This window comes from Macaca thibetana, chromosome 1 (assembly GCF_024542745.1).
Source record: "Macaca thibetana thibetana isolate TM-01 chromosome 1, ASM2454274v1, whole genome shotgun sequence".
NCBI classification, from domain to species: domain Eukaryota; kingdom Metazoa; phylum Chordata; class Mammalia; order Primates; family Cercopithecidae; genus Macaca; species Macaca thibetana.
This window is the reverse complement of record NC_065578.1, coordinates 9,542,136-9,563,364: the sequence shown is the minus strand read 5'-3', so window position 1 is coordinate 9,563,364 and position 21,229 is coordinate 9,542,136. Positions and strand designations below refer to the sequence as shown.

Sequence of the window (21,229 nt, the reverse complement as noted above, 5' to 3'; positions counted from 1 at the left end):
CTGAGTGGTATTCCATAATGCAATTATATCATCATTTGCTTATCCATTTGTTGATAGATATTTGGATTGTTTCTAGTTTGGGGAATAAATAATTCTGTTTTGAACTCATGTACAAATTGTTGTTTTCATTTCTTGTTTTAGTGTGTGAGATGGAGTCTCACTCTGTAGCCCACGCTAGAGTGCAGTGGCACGATCTCGGCTCACTGAAACCTTCGCCTCTGGAGCTCAAGCGATTCTCCTGCCTCAGCCTCCCAAGTAGCTGGGACTAGAGGCGTGCCCCACCACACCCGGTTAATTTTTTTGTATTTTTAGTGGACACGGGGTTTTACTATGTTGCCCTGGGTGGTCTCGAACTCCTGAGCTCAGAAGAGCCATATGCCTCAGCCTCCAAAAGTGCTGGAATTACAGGTGTGAGCCACTGCACCCGGCCTATTGTTTTCTTTTCTTTTGGACATATACTTAGGAGTGGATTGCTGGGTTTTAAGGTAAGTTTAACTTTTTTTTTTTTTTGAGACGGAGTCTTGCTCTGTTGCCCAGGCTGGAGTGCAGTGGCTCGATCTTGGCTCGCTGCAAGCTCCGCCTCCCAGGTTCACACCATTCTCCTGCCTCAGCCTCCCGAGTAGCTGGGACTACAGGAGCCCGCCACCGCACCCGGCTAATATTTTGTATTTTTAGTAGAGACAGAGTTTCGCCATGTTAGCCAGGATGGTCTTGATCTCCTGACCTCGTGATCTGCCCGTCTCGGCCTCCCAAACTGCTGGGATTACAGGCGTGAGCCACCGTGCCCAGCCAAGTTTAACTTTTTTAAGAAACTGCTGGCCAGGTATGGGGGCTCACGCCTGTAATCCCAGCACTTTGTGGGGCCAAGACAGGTGGATCACTTGAGCCCAGGAGTTCAAGACCAGCCTGGGCAATATGGTATAACCCTGTCTTTACTAAAAATACAAAAATTAACCCATCGTGGTGGCACACGCCTGTAATCCCAGCTACTCAGGAGGCTGAGGCAGGAGAATTGTTTGAACCTGGGAGGCGGAGGCCTCTACTAAAAATAGAAAAACTGAGGTGGGAGGATCACCTGAACCTGGGGAGGTCAAGGCTGCAGGAAGCCATAATTGTGCCTGCACTCCAGCCTGGGTGACCCTGTCTCAAAAAAAAAAAAAAAAAAAAAAAAAAAAAACTAAAAAAACCTCTTCTTTCTTTTTTTTTTTTTTTTTTGAGACAGAGTCTCGCTCTGTTGCCCAGGCTGGAGTGCAGTGGCACGATCTCGGCTCACTGCAAGTTGTGCCTCCTGGGTTCATGCCATTCTCCTGCCTCAGCCTCCCGAGTAGCTGGGACTACAGGCACACACCACCACGCCCGGCTAATTTTTTGTATTTTTAGTAGAGACGGGGTTTCACCGTGTTAGCCAGGCTGGTCTCGATCTCCTGACCTTGTGATCCGCCCGCCTCAGCCTCCCAAAGTGCTGGGATTACAGGCGTGAGCCACTGTGCCCGGCCTAAAAGAACTGCTTGAACTCGGGAGGCAGATGTTGCAGTGAGCTGAGATCGTGCCATTGCACTCCAGCCTGGGCAGTAAGAGCAAAACTCCGTCTAAAAAAAAAAAAAAAATACATTTCTCCTTCCTCCCAAATATTCCAGCCCCTTCACACACAAACAGAATCAAGTTTACCCTCAAGCCTGACATGGTAAGACTGTTCTTGCCAATAGAGAGGGTTTGGGGGAAAGGGGAGCAGTACTGGGAGCCGTCCCAGGCAAGAGTGTGGCAGATATCTGCTTCTCTTACCTAAGTTCTAGCCCTTTTTTTTTTCTTTATCTTTTCTTTTCTTTTTGATACAAAATTTCGCTCTTGTTGCCCAGTCAGGAGGGCAGTGGTGCCATCTCGGCTCACTGCAACATCCGCCTCCTCGGTTCAAGCGATTCTCCTGTCTCGGCCTCCCAAGTAGCTGGGATTACAGGCATGTGCCACCATGCCTGGCTAATTTTTTTGTATTTTTGGTAGAAACAGGTTTCACCAGGTTGGTCAGGCTGGTCTTAAACTCCTGACCTCAGGTGATCCACCTGCCTAGGCCCCCCAAAGTGCAAGGATTACAGGCATGAGCCACTCTTTTTCTTTTAATTATTCATTATTATTTTTTGTAGAGACAGGGTCTTGCTTTGTTGCACAGGCTGGCCTTGAACTCCTGTCCTCCAGCCATCTTCCCACCTTTGCTTCCCAAAGTGTTGGGAGATTACAGGCGCAAGCTACCGTGCCCAGCCAGTTTTTTCCAAGAATAAATGCTTCTTAATTTGCCTGCCTTTGGCTGATTTCCAGAACCTTGAAATATTTTTGGTATATATTTTTTTCCAATTTTGTGCTTTTTTATTTTTGTAGAGTGCATTACCTATTCTCTTCACACTGCAGCAACCAGCAGTCCCTCCACAGCTCTGTCCTTGTCCTTTTGTGTGTGGTTAAGGCCTTCCTCCAGATTCCGCCAGAAAGTAGTCAGGGTCTGTGGGCTTTTACTGAAGGCCCTGACCACAGGGCATGGTGCAATAATAGATCCTGTGCTGGGTGCTGCCTCTGCTGGCACTTCTCTTTCACAGGCTGGATTTAGGACCTCAGCCTTGTAGGAAACAAGGACTGAGGATCAGAAAATGCGGAGAGAAGCATCAATAGAAAGGACGAAAGGCCCAGGAGTGGTGGCTCATGCCTGTAATCCCAGCACTTTGTGAGGCCGAGGTGGGGCAGACTTGAAGTCCAGCCATGGCCAATATGGTGAAACCCCATCTCTAGTAAAAACACAAAAATTGCCAGGTGCGGTGGCTCATGCCTGTAATCCCAGCACTTTGTGAGGCCGAGGTGGGTGGATCACCTGAGGCCAGGAGTTTGAGACCACTAACATGGTAAAACCCTGTCTCCACTAAAAATACAAAATATTAGCTGGGCGTGTTAGTGGGCACCTGTAATCCCAGCTACTCGGGAGGCTGAGGCAGGAGAATCACTTGAACCCAGGAGGCGGAGGTTGCAGTGAGACGAGATCGCTCAACTACACTCCAGCCTGGGCCACAAGAGCGAAACTCCATCTCAAAAAAAAAAAAAAAAAAAAAATTAGCTGGGCGTGGTGGCACATGTCCTATAGTCCCAGCTACTCAGGAGGCTGAGGCATGAGAACTGCTTGAACCCAGTGGGGGGCAGGGGGCAGAGGTTGCAGTAAGCCAAGGTCACGCAATTGCACTCCAGCCTGGGCAACAGAATGACACTCTGTCTCTTTTTTTTTTTTTTTTTTTTTTTTTTTTGATACGGAGTCTAGCTCTGCCGCCCAGGCTGGAGTGCAGTGGTCGGATTTCAGCTCACTGCAAGTTCCGCCTCCCGGGTTCACGCCATTCTCCTGCCTCAGCCTCCAGAGTAGTTGGGACTACAGGTGCCCGCCACCGCACCCGGCTAGTTTTTTGTATTTTTTAGTAGAGACGGGGTTTCACCGTGTTAGCCAGGATGGTCTCCATCTCCTGACCTCGTGATCCGCCCGTCTCGGCCTCCCAAAGTGCTGGGATTACAGGCTTGAGCCACCGCGCCCGGCCGACACTCTGTCTCAAAAAAAGGACAAAAGGACTGAGAGCGGCCGGGCGCGGTGGCTCAAGCCTGTAATCCCAGCACTTTGGGAGGCCGAGATGGGCGGATCACGAGGTCAGGAGATCAAGACCATCCTGGCTAACACGGTGAAACCCCGTCTCTACTAAAAAATACAAAAAACTAGCCGGGCAAGGTGGCGGGCGCCTGTAGTCCCAGCTACTCGGGAGGCTGAGGCAGGAGAATGGCGTGAACCCGGGAGGCGGAGCTTGCAGTGAGCTGAGATCCGGCCGACCACTGCACTCCAGCCTGGGTGACAGAGCGAGACTCCGTCCAAAAAAAAAAAAAGAAAAAAGGACTGAGAGCGTCCTCAAACTCCTGCCTTGCTCCAGAGGCTCACAGCAGTCCTCAGCCTGCTTGACAACAGGGATGCCACTGCCTACCTGTCCTGCTTCCTTCCCAGGGTGGGCACAGCAAAATGAGCTAACGTCCATGAAAGTTCCTTGTACACTTAAGACTGCTCCACAATTTTCAGATTTATTAATAGTCGCTAACGTGACAAACTCAGCTCAGGGAAGTTGAACTACCCAGCTAGTTAGTGGCAGAGGTGAACTTTAACCCAGGTCTACCTACTAGGGCCAAGCCCAGCATTCTTTCCCAATAGGGTTAGCAGAACATAATCATGTATACTCCGTGACTATGTTCCCAGTGAACCTGGGTATATCTGCATTTTAGAGATGTTTTACTGACTTTCAACGGAAAGCTGGGTTTTGGAGAACAAACAGTACTTGCAGAAATTTCACAAGTAGAACTTCACACAGTGGCTCCCTTAAGAGAACCTTGGTGACAGGCATCCTTTTCAACTTTGTTGCAACTACTTCCTCTTTCTATGAGGCTCAGTTACAAGGAAAGCCTACTATCAGACTTTCTTGCAGCAACAAATTGATTGCTCTAGTCTGAGATTTAGCAAGGGAGAAATTATGCTGAGTCAATGTGACTAATTTAACCAAGTTATTACTGAAGAGACACTTTATGCAAACATACTGCATAAAATCAATATGTATCTAATCATATAGTCATGTTTTCCCTTTTAATAATGTTACATGCTACACAAACTTTCCATTTCTATGTTAAGGTTCTAATCAGCAGTAAAAAATAACTGCTTCCCAGAACTGCTGGAAAACTACAGCAAACTGACTTGGGAGAGCAGGGCTGGAACAAGGGCAAGTCTCCCCCTGGAGATGAACAGAATCAAGCCAGGGCGTGCTAGGGCTGTGTCAGGCTGACTTTTCGCTTTTTAGTTTTTAGAAACTCCTCAAGTGCTTGGCTTAAAATGCTTAAGAAAGTCAACACACATGATTATCCACCAGAAAAACTTTCCGGCTTGCCCTAACTCCCCAAATCCCAAATCAAAGCATGAGCACAAGTTCTACAAAAACAGCCCTCTATGCAAACCTCCAAGGGTGGAATCCTTGTTTGACTTACGTAAGAGGGTGTGTAAAGCAACATACCAGTAAGGGCAGATTTGAAAATCCCAGCTCTGACACTCACTCGCTACATAATTCTTATAGCTGAACTCACATTGAACTCAAATGACCTCAATATATTTTAGGTAGAAAGAGTACTTTTTTTTTTTTTTTTTTTTTTTTGGAGACGTGGTCTTGCCCTGTTGCCTGGGCTAGTCTGCAACTCCTGGGTTCAGAGGAGTTTACATGAAATGATGCCTTTCATTTACAGGTACATGCCACTATGCCCAGCTCCTTTTTTCTTTTTTTTTGAGACAGGGTCTTGCTCTGTTACTCAGGCGCCAGTGGCACCATCATGGCTCACTGCAGCCTCAAACTCCTGGGCTCTAGGAATCCTCTCCTCTCAGCTTCCTGAGTAGCTGAGGCTACAGGTGTGTACCACCATGCCCAGTTAGTTCTCTGTTTTTTGTAGAAATGGGGGCTCACTAAGTTGCCCAGGCTGGTTTTGAACTCTGGCTTCAAGTGATCCTCCTGCCACAGCCTCTCACAGTGCTGGGATTACAGGTGTAAGCCACCATGCCTGCCCCCCAACTTTTTTTTTTTTTTAAGAAACAGGTTCTTCTTGCTTTGTTGCCCATGCTGGCCTTGAACTCCTGGACTCAAGCAATCCTTCCACGTCAGCTTCCAGACTAGCAGAAGGAGCAATTCTGAAAAAGCCCAGAGGCTATATATTCTCACGTCAGGAGTATGCTTGTGATATGCTCAGAATAGCTAAAATGGTCTGTGCAGGGACAAGGAGTTCCTAAGGGAAAGTGGAATATCTCCCCATCCAACCACAAGTGGAATAACAAGAACCAGATAGAAAAGCAGCGCACCAGGCCGGCGCGGTGGCTCACGCCTGTAATCGCAGCATTTTGGGAGGCCGAGGCGGGCGGATGGATCAACGAGGTCAGGAGATCAAGACCATCCTGGCTAACACAGTGAAACCCCATCTCTACTAAAAAATACAAAAAATTAGCCGGGCCTGGTGGTGGGCACCTGTAGTCCCAGCTACTCGGGAGGCTGAGGCAGGAGAATGGCTTGAACCCGGGAGGCGGAGCTTGCAGTGAGCCGAGATGGCGCCACTGCACTCCAGTCTGGGCGACAGAGTGAGACTCCGTCTCAAAAAAGAAAAGAAAAGCAGTACACCAGACTCGTGCACACTTCCATGGGTCACCTGACTTCCCAAAACTATCAGCTTTGCAAGAGACATGGGGATTTACGAAGCGCACAACCCTAGTGAGGACTCAATCCTACATGCTTCTGGGTGAGGTCTAGTTGAGGGCACAACCAGCATAATAAGCGCTGATTCGGGGATGATCTCCCAGTTTAAACTGCAAGTCCAGTTTCAGGAAGACGTGGCCTGACATAAGCCCTAGAGCGGACACTAACTTTTTTTTTTTTTTTTTCTGGGGGCGGGGGGCAGAGTCTCACTCTGTAGCCCAGGCTGGAGTGCAATGGCCTGATCCTGGCTCACAGCAACCTCCACCTCCTGGGTGCAAGTGATTCTCCAGCCTCAGCCTCCCGAGTAACTGGGATTATAGGAACCCACCACCACACCCAGGTGGATCCTGACCTCAAGTGATCCACCTGCCTCGGCCTCCCAAAGTGCTGGGATTATAGGTGTGAGCCACCGCGCCCAGCTAGACATTAACTTTTAAGACTGAAGAGTCCTAGCAATCCAGAGACTTGCAGTGTTCCTGTAGCTGAGCTGTCTGCAGCACTGCGGATCAGCCAGGGTGATCAGTTGGATCTAGGATCTACCTCTATGCTGTGCACTGGCCCCTAGTCCCTCAGACCCACTCCACAACTCTCTCTGCCCTACTGTCTTCCCCACTGCCACATTTTCTCTCCCAGTTCATTTATTCCAGTTAGCACATGCACAAGCTATGCTATTTCCCTTCTTTAAAGCAAAATCCTCTCCTTTACCCCATATCCCCTTCCAGTTACTCCATTTGTCTTCTCCCTTTTACAGAAAAGTCTCTGAAAGAATTGTTTGTGGCCGGGCGCGGTGGCTCATGCCTGTAATCCCAGCACTTTGAGAGGCCGAGGTGGGCGGATCACCTGAGGTCGGGAGTTCGAGACCAGCCTGACCAACATGGAGAAACCCCATCTCTACTAAAAATACAAAAATCAGCTGGGTGTGGTGGCACATGCCTGTAATCCCAGCTACTTGGGAGGCTTAGGTGGGAGAATCGTTTGAACTCGGGGTGGGGGGGGGCGGAGGTTGCGGTGAACAGAGATCGCGCCATTGCACTCCCCGGGCAAAAAGATAGAAAATCAGTCTCAAAAAAAAAAAAAAAAAAGGAATTGTTTGTACACTGTTTCACCTTCCTCTCCTCCCACTTCCCCTAGAACCTACTCCAATTAGGCACCACTCAAACAAATGCTCTGCTCACCAATGACCTTGCTAGTGTAGAAGTACTCCTGATGCCTCCCTCCATGGGAAGTGAGCCCCATTACTGGAACGTTCCTGTGAGTCTGGAAGGAGGCGTTAGGTATAGACTGCCCAGCCACTTCCTCCCTCTCAGAACCTCGGCTGCCTTCAGGGGACATATGCACCGCGTTCCTCTTAACTTCTGCTACTCAAAGAGTGATCCCCACGATGGCAATACTGACATCACTTGGAAGCTTATTGGAAGAACAGAATCTCAGGCTCCGCCCAAGCCCTACTCAGTCAGAACCTGCATTTTAGTACGATCCCCAGGTGATTCTGGTGCACAATAAAGTTCAAGAAGTACTACTCTAAACTGCCTCATTCTCAGGTTCAGTCTTACAAAATAAATCCAGGCCGGGTGCGGTGGCTCACGCCTGTAATCCCAGCACTTTGGGAGACTGAGGCGGGCAGATCACAAGGTCAGGAAATCAAGACCATCCTGGCTAACACAGTGAAACCCCATCTCTACTAAAAATACAAAAAAAACAAAACAAAAATTAGCAGGGCGTGGTGGAGGGCACCTGTAGTCCCAGCTACTGGGGAGGCTGAGGCAGGAGAATGGCGTGAACCCGGGAGGCAGAGCATGCAGTGGGCCGAGATCGTGCCACTGCACTCCAGCCTGGGCGACAGAGCGAGACTCCATATCAAAAAAAAAAACAAAGAAAAGGAAACAAATCCATTGTTCCCAATCCCAGATGTAACCACATTTTCTAACAGGGGTGGTATTTTGGTCTTCCATCTCCCATCTGTCTTATTTTTTCTCAATTGATTCTGAAATTGGGAAAAATCAGGGTATTCCCTGGTTCCCTCGGACTTCTTACACCTTTCAGTTGCCAAAACCTGTGGTCCCTGCTCAGTCCTTACTGTAACCTAATGGTTGCCCTGGACAAAGTGACCACTTCCTCAGTCTTCCACTCTCCCTCCATGGCCACTGCTTGTCCTCCTGGCAGGACTGCTCTCCCTGACCTCTATGTGTCGGAACGCACCAAGCTCCAAGATCTATCCTTGGTTTCTGTCAGCTACACACACTCTCCAAGTCTCCTTCCCTGAGCCTCGATCTGCTGTCTTCATCCTGACAACTCCCAAATGTGTGTTTCCGGCCCCAACCGCTACCCTTGAATCCCGCTAGTCCAGCCAGCTGTTTTGTTGACTACACACTTGGGTGCATGTGTTGGCATCTGAAAGTGAACATGACTCAAATCAAATTATTTTTATGTATTTTGAGACGGAGTTTCACTCTTTGCTGCCCAGGCTGCAGTGCAGTGGCATGACCTCAGCTCACTGCAACCTCCGCCTCCTGGGTCCAGGTGGTTCTCCTGTTTCAGCCTCGCAAATAGCTGGGATTACAGGCACCCGCCACCACGCTCGGCTAATTTTGTATTTTTTGTGGAGACAGGGTTTCACCATGTTGGCCAGGCTGGTCTTGAATCCCTGACCTCAGGTGGTCTGCCCGCCTCGGCCTCCCAAAATGCTATTTTTTTTTTTTTTTTTTTTAACAGGGTTTCACTCTGTTGACCAGGCTGCAGTGCAGTGGCAAGATCACAGCTCACTGTAGCTTCCAACTCCTGGGCTCAAGCGATCCTTCTGCCTCAGCCTCCTGGGTATCTGGGACTAGTGGCGTGCACCATCATGCCCAGCTAATTTTTAATTGTTTGTAGAGATGGGGTCTCGCTACGTTGCCCAGGCTGGTCTCGAAGTCTTGGCCTCCCAACGTGCTGGGATTACAGGCATACTATTCTCAGCTTTTGTTCTATCAATTGTCTTCACCTTAGGAAACTGCAATGCTGTTCCTTTCACTCAGGCACTTACCCTTTTAGTTACTTTCTTTCCAACTCTGCATGAAGTCTCTCAGAGAACTGTTAGTTCTAACTTCAAAATGTACCCTGAATCTGCCCCATTTCATCCTACCTATACTGCTACTACCTTAGTCTAAGCCACCGTCTCCTCCCCTGGAATGTTGGGGTAACAATCTTATTTTGTCCCTTTTTTCTACTTGTCCCTGCCTGAGTACAGACTGTTTTCCACTCAGCAGTCAGAATGGTCTTTTAAAAATGTAAATAAACCCCTGTGACTTCTCTGCTCCAAAGCCTTCAATGTCTTCCCATTCACTCTAATGATAAATTCCAAGTCCTCACCTCAGCCCTAAATACCCTGGTCCCTGGCTACTTTCTGATGTCTTCTATTGTGCTCCCAGTCCCTGACTCCATACCAGTGACCTTGCTATTTCTGGAACCTACTGAGGACACTGCTGCCTCAAGGGATTCATTTCTCTACTTGGAGACCTCTTTGCCCAGGGGTTTGCATGGTTTACCTTATCCTTTAATTCCAGAGTCTACTCCAATGTGATCTCCTGAGAGGCCTTCCCTGACTGCGCCATCTAAACACATCCCTCCTTCCCATCCCTCTTTCATCCTTTTATTTAGCTGCTTTCCTCCAAAATACTTACGACTGATGTTGTTAATTTGTTTAAACAATATCTTCCCCACTGGAATGGGAGGGCACAAGTGCGTGGGCTTGCTTTGTTTGCTGCTGAATTACTGCACCCAGCAGCACACCAGGCACAGGGTGGGTACTCAAAATATTTGTTGGAACAAATCATTGCTTTTAACCTGAGGGCTGCTCCTCCCTCCCTTCTTCTGTTTCTCCCCAAACACCCAGGACAGCGGCCCCTGCTCATGCTCTGCTCATGATGAGGGCTTGTTAAATTAAATTGACATGTTGGAATTTTCAAATCCTCATTTACCCTTCCCCATCCCAAAAAAACAACATGGCCAGGTGCAGTGTAATCACACCTATAATCCCAGCACTTTGGGAGACCGAGGTGGGCGGATCACCTGAGGTCAGGAGGTGGAGACCAGTCTGGCCAACATGCTGAAACCCCGTCTCTACTAAAAATATTTTTTAAAAAATTAGCCAGGTGTGGTAGCAGCCGCCTGTAATTGCAACTACTTGGGAGGCTGAGGAAAGAGAATTGCTTGAACTGGGGAGGCAGAGGTTGCAGTGAGCTGAGATTGTGCCATTGTACACCAGCCTGGGCAACAAGAGTGAAACTCCGTCTCAAAAAAATAATAGGCAGGGCACGGTGGTTCACGCCTGTAATCCTAGCACTTTGGGAGGCCGAGGCGGGTGGATCACGAGGTCAGGAGTTTGTGACCAGCCTGGCCAACATGCTGAAACCCTTCTCTACTAAAAATAAAATCAGCTAGGATGTGGTGGTGGGCGCCTGTAATCCCAGCTACTTGGGAGGCTGAGGCAGGGAGAATTGCTTGAACCCGGGAGGTGGAAAGTTGCAGTGAGCTGACATTACGCCACTGCACTCCAGCCTGGACGACAGAGTGAGACTCTATCTCAAAAAAAATAAAAATAAATAAATAATAATAAAAATAAAAATACAAAAATTAGCCAGGCGTGGTGGCGCACGCCTGTAATCCCAGCTACTCAGGAGGCTTAGGCAGGACAATCGCTTGAACCCAGGAGGCAGAGGTTGCAGTGAGCGGAGATCATGCCACTGCATTCCAGCCTTGGTGACAGAGCAAGACTCTGTCTCAAAAAAAAAAAAAAAAAAAAAAGCCAACACAACACTACAGAATTATTGGAAGGCATACAAGGAGGCTTCAGGAGAAAAACGACAAATCTTCCAGCCAAAACAACCACTTACATCTTTGGGAGAAAAGTACTTTCAAAGAAACAGCACCATATTAGCTTTCTTGTTTATATAAAAACCACCACTTTGAATATCAGAAAGGAACACTTAAGTGATGATATCGTGACTTCTGTCTTAGAAAGGTATTATCTTTGCAAGTCAAGAAAAGAAATCTTTGTGTAATTACCTTTCAAAGGGTGCAAGAATAAATGCACATCGAGAGCCTTCGGATGCACTGGCTGTACCTTTATTATTTTTACCTCGTTCACTAATAGTTCCGTGATGCAAGGTTACCATACAGAGTTAGATAATGTCTGCATTGCACATCTAAGGCTATACAGCAAAAGAATCAGAATTAGTACAAATACAAGAACTGTATTTACAGTCTGTATACTCAAGCTCCAAACATCAGATAATATTTACAAAATAAAACATGAAAATGAAAATCCAAAATTAATAATGTACATTGTTGCTAATGTGCTCAACTCCTTCACTGGGGAGAGATCAGTTTGCAAAGTCTTGGTTCAAAAAGGCCACTTATGCATTATGGGTTTTGTTGTCATGTGTGAGGATGGTGACAAGAGACTTGCAATCTCAACAGACAAGTACTTTAGAGCCACAAAGTCTAAGACGATGCCTTAAATACAAGAAGGCTGGTGGACTCCTCAGGTGAACTGATGCCAGAATACGCAGAATGAAAAAAAAAGAACTCGAAGACATGAAGAACAACACACAACAGCCAGGGTTTGGCAAGAGACCAACCTCAGCTCAGACTTTCCATCCAAGCACAGCCGTTTGGCTGTGAGCTTTTTACATGAATTTTATAGCAACTCTGATTTCTTCCTTTAAATGATTGGAGGCTTTTTAAAGATCCTATGGGGCTCAAATACTAACTTCATAAATGGCCTTTTGAACAATAGCAGCAAATAATCTCTCAGCTGATATTTCAATTTACTAAGGAAGCACAAATTAAAACATTCCTCCTATACAGTCATGGTCTGGCCACACACCAGGGTGAATCACTGGCCCTGGTGAACAACTGTAGTGCACACAAGTTAGAGTCCTATGTAAACACATCCAGCAAACCTTCTGGGAGCAGCAGCAAAATCAATCTTTTCTTTTGAGACAGAGTCCTGCTTTGTCACCTGGGCTGGAGTGCAATGGTGCAATCTCAACTCACTGCAGCCTCCACCTCCCAGGTTCAAGCGATTCTCCTGGCTCAGCCTCCCGAGTAACTGGGATTACAGGCACACGCCACCACGCCCGGCTACTTTTTGTATTTTTAGTAGAGACGGGATTTCACCATGTTGGCCAGGCTGGTCTCGAACTCCTGACCTCAGGTGATCCACCTGCCTTGGCCTCCCAAAGTGCTGGGATTACAGGCGTGAGCCACCACACCCGGCTGAATTTTTTCTTTTTAAGGGGCAGGTTAACAATCACATTTTAAAAGGGAACCAAAAGAAAAACTGAAAGACCCAAGTGAAACAAGCCCTGATACTGTCCCTTGGAACCCGAGCGGGACACAGCATGAGGGAAATGCGGAAAGAGTAGCGATGAGTGTGCACACTGGAGGATCTCTTCTCTCCAATCTACTGTGCAAGTAGGTATAGCTGGATAAATATACATAGACCTGACAAAATTAAATATCCCTGTAAATTAGACAGTAAGCAGCAGGCAACAAAGTCTTTGCTTTGGAATATGTGCCAGGCAAAGTCATCTTGTTTTTAGATCCCAAGAGACAGTTCACAATGACTTAGTTCCTTCATCTGAAATGAGCTGAAAAATCCACAAAAACTAGAAGCAGTTATCTGAAGTCTATATGACTGAAGGGAAAAAAACCATATAATAGTGGTTTTTTAGTTGGGAAACTCACTCCATTGCCCCTTGCGGTCAGCACGTTTAACAACGAGCTGGGGCTCAGGTGCCCGGCCACTGCCACAGGCAGCCCTTGCCTGTGGTCCTGACTAGCGCATGGGCTGGCCGACCCTGCACAGTCCTGGCCTGAGCGCTGACTGACTCCCAGGAGGGGACACAGACACAGAGACGGTCTGAGCATTGATTTGGGGCTGGTAGTGAGGCCATATTTTGCTTTAACGGGAGAAAGGAGGATGAGAGAGAGAGGAGGAGGTGATTAGTTTTAACTAGCACTCATTTCTTTGAATTTGCCTAAGAATTCTCTTTCCTGCCTTTTACATTTTTTGCTTATTTAAAGGCGTTCTTTAAGAAAATAAATAAATAAATAAAGGTGGTTTCCTTAAGGGCTGGGTTTCTTAACTTTTCCGCCACAACAGCAACAACTAGAGCCTCATAAACCGTTCCTGCCACAAATCTTCTCTCAGAGCTTCAGAGTGGGGATGGTTCTGTCGGGCAAAGGAGCACCCACCCTGGACGTGCTGGGGGCCAGCAGAGGCTGTCTGCACCCGCCAGCCGCAGCAGGGGCTCCCCAGAGGGTGGAGAGCATGCAGAACACGACCACTCTGCTCCTTCTGGCTCCCTAAGAGGCCTTCTTATCCGGGCTCGCTATGAACAGACAGTCCAGTTTGGCCTGTTCTAATGTCTGATACTTCCAAAGCAAAGACTTACCAAACCAGTTTTGTATGAGTTGGAAGAAAAACCGAAGTCATTTCAGTGTATCACATAATTTCAAACTCTCAGGCTTCCCACCGTCCTGTGTCACAGACATGGATCCTCTGTCACACTTTGTAACAGCAGCATCAATGACTTAATTTTAAAAGTGACCTTCAAATTCCATCTTCATTTCCCTGAAATTAGATTTGATTCCAGTCCAGGCAGCCATCTCTAAGCACCAACAGATCCTGCTGGTTTGAATAGAACCAGAAGGGCATATTGTGTCCATCAGACAATGAAACTTCTAACTACGTTAAAAAATCTCACATACCACTTAGAAAACAAATAACATCAGAGTTAGTGACCTATGTTTTAACGGGAGGAAGAAAATTTAAAAAAAAATCCACCATAGAGTTTCTGCTGGTCACTTTTCAGGTATAGACACAGCCTGTGATTCTATCCTCTCCTTTCTCTCTCCGTGATTCACTTTTCCTTCTCTTCACAATGCAGTGATAAGGATCGAAGCTGGGAGACCTGTTCTTCAGAGATGAGCCCAACCAGGAAGTGAGAAACAAAGGTGTGGACGATGACACAAGTCTCCCTAGCAACAACTCTGCAGAGGCGTGTGAGGCCCTGGCCTTTGCTGCATTCATGAAGCAGGAGGTCATCCAGCTACCTATCGCCTGAGAGTCAGCAACCTCAAGGCCGAGGACCTCACCAAGTAGGAGCGAGCAGATACTTTCCTGAATGCCTGAGCGATGGTGAAACAGAGAGGTCTGAGCAAGGGAAGTAAAGGATGGTGTAAAACAATCCCAAGACAACTGGCAAAGCAACGGAAGTCTCTGGAGGCTTTCCTTTTCCTCTTATCCTGGAAAACTTACTGGCAGCTCAAAGAGACAGACTTATCTTCTCTGATGGTCTCAGAAGCCAGATGACCTGGTCTGTCAGAAGGAAAGAAGACTCTGTCCACAGTGAGCATCCTCCGTTCTCCCTGGGCAGTTTCCACACCACATGGAGAGGAGCAGGGAACACGCAACAAACGCTGGGGCCCAGGCTCCCTGGACGCTCTTCTGTGTCCCTAGGCATATTGTGTTTTGTTGGGAGTAGTGGTCGTGGTTAGTTTTAATCCTGGGATCCAGAAAGCAAAGCCTGCCACATTTGCTTATTTATGAGTATAGAGAGCATCACTGAAAGCATTTTCAACTTGACAAGCATCAATGAAAATGACTGCTGGATTCAGAGGGAGACTTCCAAGTGTATGCCTGAAAGCTACATTTCTTTGATCAAAGGGAGCTTTAACAATCACAAGGTCACTAAAGCATAATCTTTTTTTTTTTTTTTTTTTTTTTTTGAGATGGAGTCTTGTTCTGTCACTCAGGCTAGAGTGCAGTGGTGCGATCTTGGCTCACTGCAACCTCTGCCTCCTGGGTTCAAGCAATTCTCCTGCCTCAGGCTCCCAAGTAGCTGGAATTACAGGAGTGCGCCACCATGCTGACTAATTTTGTATTTTTAGTAAAGACGGGGTATCACCATATTGGCCAGGCTGGTCGTGAACTCCTGACCTCGTGATCCGCCCGCCTTGGGCTCCCAAAGTGCTTGGATTACAGGCGTGAGCCACTGTGCCCAGCCTACCCAGCATTATCTTAATCATAACAGTGACCATCAAGTTTATCACCAGAAAGTGAAACACTCCCGCCTTGTGGAACATTTATGTATGACATGGCACTAATTCCAACTGTACCACCACCATCACTAATGCCAAAATCAGAACTGAGACACTCCTAGAAAAGAGCTTCCCTCCCAGCAGAGAAAAAACAGTGGGCAGGAATCCTGCTGTGAGGAGCTACAAGCATCCCACCACCTGCTGCCCTCATGGCCCACAGCCAAACCCTGGGGTCCCCTGAAGTCTACCCGAAGCATCCTTGGCATTTCCCTTCACACGAGGTCAAGAGCAGCCACTGTCCCAGGCCCACTGAAAAAGCCTCTCTTCTCCTCTCTACCAGTAAATAAAAATTCCATAATTATGCTCTAAAAAGCCCCAACTTTGACTCAGAATATAACTGTTCCAGTTCTATGCTCACCACTACCTTTTCCCCGAATGGAAATGCAGGGATTAGCCTTGGTAAAAAGAGACAGAGGGGGAAAAAACGATTGTTTTTTTCCTCTCAGGTTCTAAAAAGGCCAGATGTCTCCTCCCTTAGTCTCTAAGTCACCCAAGAAAAATTAAAGTGATATCACAAACAGAGAAAAGGAGAAAAAAGTATCATGTTGTCTTCAAAAACAGACAAAGGTGTCTGGTGACAGCAGCACAGACATCAGAGGTGGTCATGATGGGGACCTATCATACAAAAGGAAGCCAAAGTACACCCACAATTATTTGGAGATTCACCAGATCCCCTCAGCGCTTTTGTGTTTGTGTGTGTGTGTTTGTGTGTATTTAAAAACATTTTTTCCTTTTGTTAGGCCACATGCTACTAACAAGATTCTCAGCACAGGAAAAAAGAAAAGAGTACAGAGCAATGGAGATGGGGACGGGAGAGCTGGAAAAGTGCTGGACAAGGAGGGAGAAGTAGTTAAGCCACAGGATTACATACAAGAGTCACCGTCAAGAATCACAAAGAGAAATGAGAGGTAACGTTTTATCTCTCAAAGGTGAGTGAGGGCACTCGGCAGAGTCACTTAGTATTTCGGCTGGCTCGGGCATCTGCGGGAAAGCTTTGACCTATGGGGCACAAACGGGGAGGTAGGATTAGAAGTCTGGGTACAAGTGTTGGCCCCTCACAGTCCTCTCCCTCTGAGGCTCCCTCCTGGAGCATCTTCCTATTTGGCACCGCAGGCCTAGGCCCCATATGCAGACCTCTTGAGAACAAAAAGACAAAGAAGAAAAATAATTGGTGCACATGTGTCACCAGAGTCTCCCTGGTGGTTCAGAACATGACGATGTCTTACAAGATGCAGAGGCCTCATTACCACCCCACAACCAATTTACACACCTGTCTTTCTTCTCTTTTAAATTTATTTTGAAAAATACTTCCTTTCAAGTCAGACATGGTGGCTCACGCCTGTAATCCCAGCACTTTGGGAGGCCAAGGAGAGCGGATCACCTGAGGTCAGGAGTTCAAGACCAGCCTGGCCAACATGGTGAAACCCCGTCTCTACTAAAAATACAAAAAAAATTAGCTGGATGTGGTGGTGGTGGGCACCTGTAATCCCAGCTACTCGGGAGGCTGAGGCAGGAGAATGGCTTGAACCTGGGAGGTGGAGGTTGTGGTGAGCCAATATAGTGCCATTGCACTCCAGCCTGGGCCACACAAGAGCGAAACTCCATCTCGAAAAAGAAAAAAAAAAGAAAAATACTTCCTTTTCTATTTATCTTGATATTCCTGAAGCCAAAAGCCAAAGAGAGAAAGAAAACACAGAACAACTTCTAGACCGGGTGCATTGGCTCACGCTGATAATCCCAGCACTTTGGGAGGCCAAGTTGGGTGGATCATTTGAGGTCAGGAGTTCGATACCAGCCTGGCCATTGTGGTAAAACCCCATCTCTACAAAAAATATAAAAATTAGCCAGGCATGGTGGCGCGTGCCTGTAGTCTCTGCTACTGGGGAGGCTGAGTCAGAAGAATCGCTTGAACAAGGGGCAGAGGTTGCAGTGAGCCACTGCACTTCAGCGAGATAGAGTGAGACTCCGTCTCAAAAAAAAAAAAACCAACAAAAACAACAACAAAAACAACTTCTTACCGTATTGTGCCAGCGAGAAGCGGGTTGAAGGCATACAACCAGTCGTTCATGTCTTTGTCATTCAGGGCCTGCAAAAGGACCCCACGGTGCTTTGTGCAGACAGCAAAGGTGTTTGGTGTCTGAAAGAAAAATGCAGGTAGACAAGAAAGTTACTACAAAGACAGCGATGGGGACCCTTGCCATATTCCCAAGGCATATAGCACTTCACAAAGGAAGTTCAAGACCAGAGAGAAAGGGGAAATTTCACACCACAAAACAGAGCGTGCAGAACTCAAAAGGGAAGGAAGGGCACATGTGGCGATAAGAAACCAAGACAGGGCAGGACGGACCTTCACCATGGCCTGCTGGTCCTCACTGTACTCCACCTGTGCTGTGGACAGGTTAATGATTCCACGCTCCACAGGGTCTTTGTCACTGTTATAGATGAAGACGTAAGGCCGACGGACGACAACAAAATGTTTAGCCCAGTTACTGTAAAGTGGCTCCTTGAAATGAAGGTATCCTTTCTTAGAGACCACTGAGCTAAAAAGGACAATATGACATAAAGTTAGTTTCTCACAAAAAGAAAATAATCATGTGCTGAGGACCATCAAAATATGCCACACCTAGGCCAAGATTCAACAAAACAGTCAAATGACCTCTTTGGCCTAGAATCTTATCTGCCAAAGTAATGCAGCAAAAGAGAGAAACCATGCCATGGCAACCTGCTGCACCAGGGTGCAGATGCATCATGAGACCCAACTGGAGAAACCCGGGCCAGCCCTCTCACCCCAGACTCAACCTGCATTAGACTACAGTACAGACCTCACACAGAAGAGCTGTCCAGTCAATTCTTCCTGTGGATGTGTTTTTTATAGACGGAATTCCTGCTTAATATAGTACTCACCCTGGTCTAATTTCTTCAATATCTGGAACAAGATTGAGAAATTCGTTTTTTCCTGCTCGGGCCAAATAGGGCGTTTCCACAGCTGGGACAATCTGAAACTGTTCAAATTCTGGGCAGGGACTAGAGGCCCGGGAATTGGCTTCTGGGGTCCTTTAAAAGAGATTAGAAAGAAAAGGGTAACAACAGTATCAGTTACGATCAAGGCACACTGAGTAGTGTCTCACTGGGAGGAATACAGTGCCCCTCCCTAAACCCCAGCTACAAACTTGAGTTTCAGAGATCTCAGCTGAGGAGACGAGCTGGCTTCAGAAAGTTAACTCTGAATTCAACTGGTATCCTTCTGAAGTTATGAAAGGAAACTGATCATTGATGACCACTGGGTCACACAGTCTATCTGCCTATATTAAAGCCGTCTGAACACATTATCTGGAATATGAACTCTATTCCTTTATATGTTTCTTTTTAGTCTCATGGCCACACCAAAAGTGATGTTTCTCAAAGTGTGCTCCCAGCCAGCAGCATCAGCTTCACCTGGAAAACTGTTCAAAAACTCAAATTCTTAGACTCCAAGCCAGACCTACGGAATGAGAAACTCTGGGTGGGGTTGAGCCATGGGGGCTTCAACAAGCCTCCCAGGGGATGATGAGGTACACTGAAGTCTCAGAGGGCCACTGCCTTAGAAAATGGAAGAGAAAGCAAACAAATGGGAAGACCGTGGGTTCCTGAATGGTCATGCAGAGTAGACCTGCACCACTGACCTGGACCTGGACCAGCCCTCATGACTACTGTGTGATAAATAAATTCCTATACTCTGTATTGTTAGGTATCTTTGTACAGCAATGTAGCATTGTATCGCACTAATTCTAAAAAGCCCATTTTAACATTTTTTTATACTTTATTCTTTTTTTTTTTTTTTAAATCGAGTTGGCCTGGTGCAGTGGCTCACGCCTGTAATCCCAGCACTTTGGGAGGCCGAGGTGGGTGGATCACCTGAGGTCAGGAGTTTGAGACCAGCCTGACCAACATGGCGAAACCCCGTCTCTACTAAAAATACAAAAATTAGCTGGGCATGGTGGTGGGCGCCTGTAATCCTAGCTACCCAGGAGGCTGAGGCACCAGAATTGCTCGAACCCGGGAGGTGGAGGTTGCAGTGAGCTGAGATCGCGCCACTGCACTCCAGTCTGGGCGACAGAGGAAGACTCCCTCAAAAAAAAAAAAAAAAAAGAAATAGAGTCTCACTCTGTCACCCAAGCTGGCATGCAGTGGTGCAATCTCGGCTCACTGCAACCTCTGCCTCCCAATCTTCCTGCCTCAGCCTCCCTAGTAGCTGGGATTACAGGTACATGCCCCTATGCCTGGAGGCTCACTGCAGCCTCAACCTCCCAGGCTCAAGCAATCCTCCCACCTCAGCCTCCTGAGTAGCTGGAACCACAGGTGCATGCCATCATGCCTAACTATTTTATTTATTTTTTGTAGAGATGAGGGTCTCCCTGTGTTGCCCAGGCTGATCTCAAACTTGTGGGCTGAAGCAATCCTCCCACCTCAGCTCTCCAAAGTGCTGAGATTACAGGTATAAGCCATTGCACTCAGCCACCATTTATTAAATTGGGATTCATCTTATAATTGATGGCATGCTGAAGTTAGTTGTCAGTGCTTTTTCTTCTTAGTGACATAGAATAGTCCCTACAGTCTGTGGCATCCTAAATTTAATGAAATTACCTGGTTGTGTTATTTTCTCCAGTCACCTTTGCCTAGGTCAGTGTTGGTACAATAAGATAGACAGGTGGATAACCAGATGAGAATAATTGATGGAGATGCACAAGAGTGAGGGTGTGTTGCAAAGAACGGATTATGATGATGAATCATGGACTCTAGACTAAATTTGTCTTTTTCTTTCTCTTTTTTTTTAGGGACAGGGTCTTGCTCTGTCACCCAGGGTGGAATGCAGTCGTGCAATAATAAAACCTCACTGCAACCTTGAACTCCTGAATTCAAGCAATCCTCCCACTTCAGCCTCCCAAGTAGCTGGGACCACAGACACAGGCCACCACGCCTGACTATCTTATTTATTTTTTGTAGAGATGGCATCTTGCTATGTTGCCAAGGCTGGTCTCGAACTCCCAGCCTCAAGCAATCCTCCCGCCTTGGCATCCCAAAGTGCTGGGAACCACCTCACCTGACCTTGTCTTTATTTTTCTTACCTACATAATTTGCTGTGGAATCAAAATATTTTTTTCCAAAACAGTTTCAAAATATTTTTCCCAAGATAGGACTTCCTATGTCTGTTATTATGACTGGGGAGACAAGCAGGGGTAGGAATGGAGGACAAAACTAGCAGAAAGGGATGAAGAAGACAGTCATCATGAGTTGATGATGCAGAAGGTTAGTAAGCCAATATGTGAAGAGCTGCCAGTAGCTAGCACCTCTCCACTCACCATGATAGCCAAAAAGGCTCCCACACATTTCCAAATGCTGCCTAGGGAGAAGGTGCTGCCTTCAGTCAAGAACCATTGAGCCAAAGGAAGGTTGACGTTTACCTTGGTTCTTAGATTGATTGACTTCTCTCAGTGAAATCTGGGTACTTACTTCTGATCCAAAGAGTTGCTCCTACAGTCTACCAGAGAGGGGCAGGTGGAAGAGGGGGTGAGGGTGGCACTGCTGAAACTGGACTCCGAGGGATCCCGTCCAATTGGAGAGATATCAGACAACTGAAAGCAAACCAAACACTACAAGTTACATTCAGCTGAAAAAAGCTGCCTCTACAATAACAATAGCAAGTTTCAACAACCAGAGCCTCACTTTGATACATCTTGTTTCAGAAAGTCATTTAAGAAAACAAGCCCATATGTACAATTATTATTTATCAATAAATAAATACATAGATAAAATTTTAAGAGACAAGG

The 21,229-nt window shown here is 47.0% G+C and overlaps 2 protein-coding genes across 9 annotated transcripts in view; one reads left to right on the top strand and one right to left on the bottom strand.

Annotated features, from left to right (window-relative positions):
* Window positions 1-21,229, top strand: part of CTNNBIP1 (catenin beta interacting protein 1) — a 668,528-nt gene that overhangs the window by 99,306 nt on the left and 547,993 nt on the right. The window lies entirely within an intron of this gene.
* The window catches only part of KIF1B (kinesin family member 1B), a 178,384-nt gene continuing 168,515 nt past the window's right edge, over window positions 11,361-21,229 (bottom strand). For all 8 annotated transcript variants that reach the window (XM_050787676.1, XM_050787730.1, XM_050787702.1 and 5 more), the window contains 5 exons: window positions 20,913-21,034; window positions 18,327-18,476; window positions 17,770-17,962; window positions 17,441-17,559; window positions 11,361-16,421 (listed from right to left, as the gene is read on the bottom strand). In XM_050787676.1, the coding sequence (XP_050643633.1) occupies window positions 16,379-16,421; window positions 17,441-17,559; window positions 17,770-17,962; window positions 18,327-18,476; window positions 20,913-21,034 (627 nt within the window). In that variant the 3' untranslated portion in view covers window positions 11,361-16,378. The remainder of the gene's footprint in view (window positions 16,422-17,440; window positions 17,560-17,769; window positions 17,963-18,326; window positions 18,477-20,912; window positions 21,035-21,229) is intronic.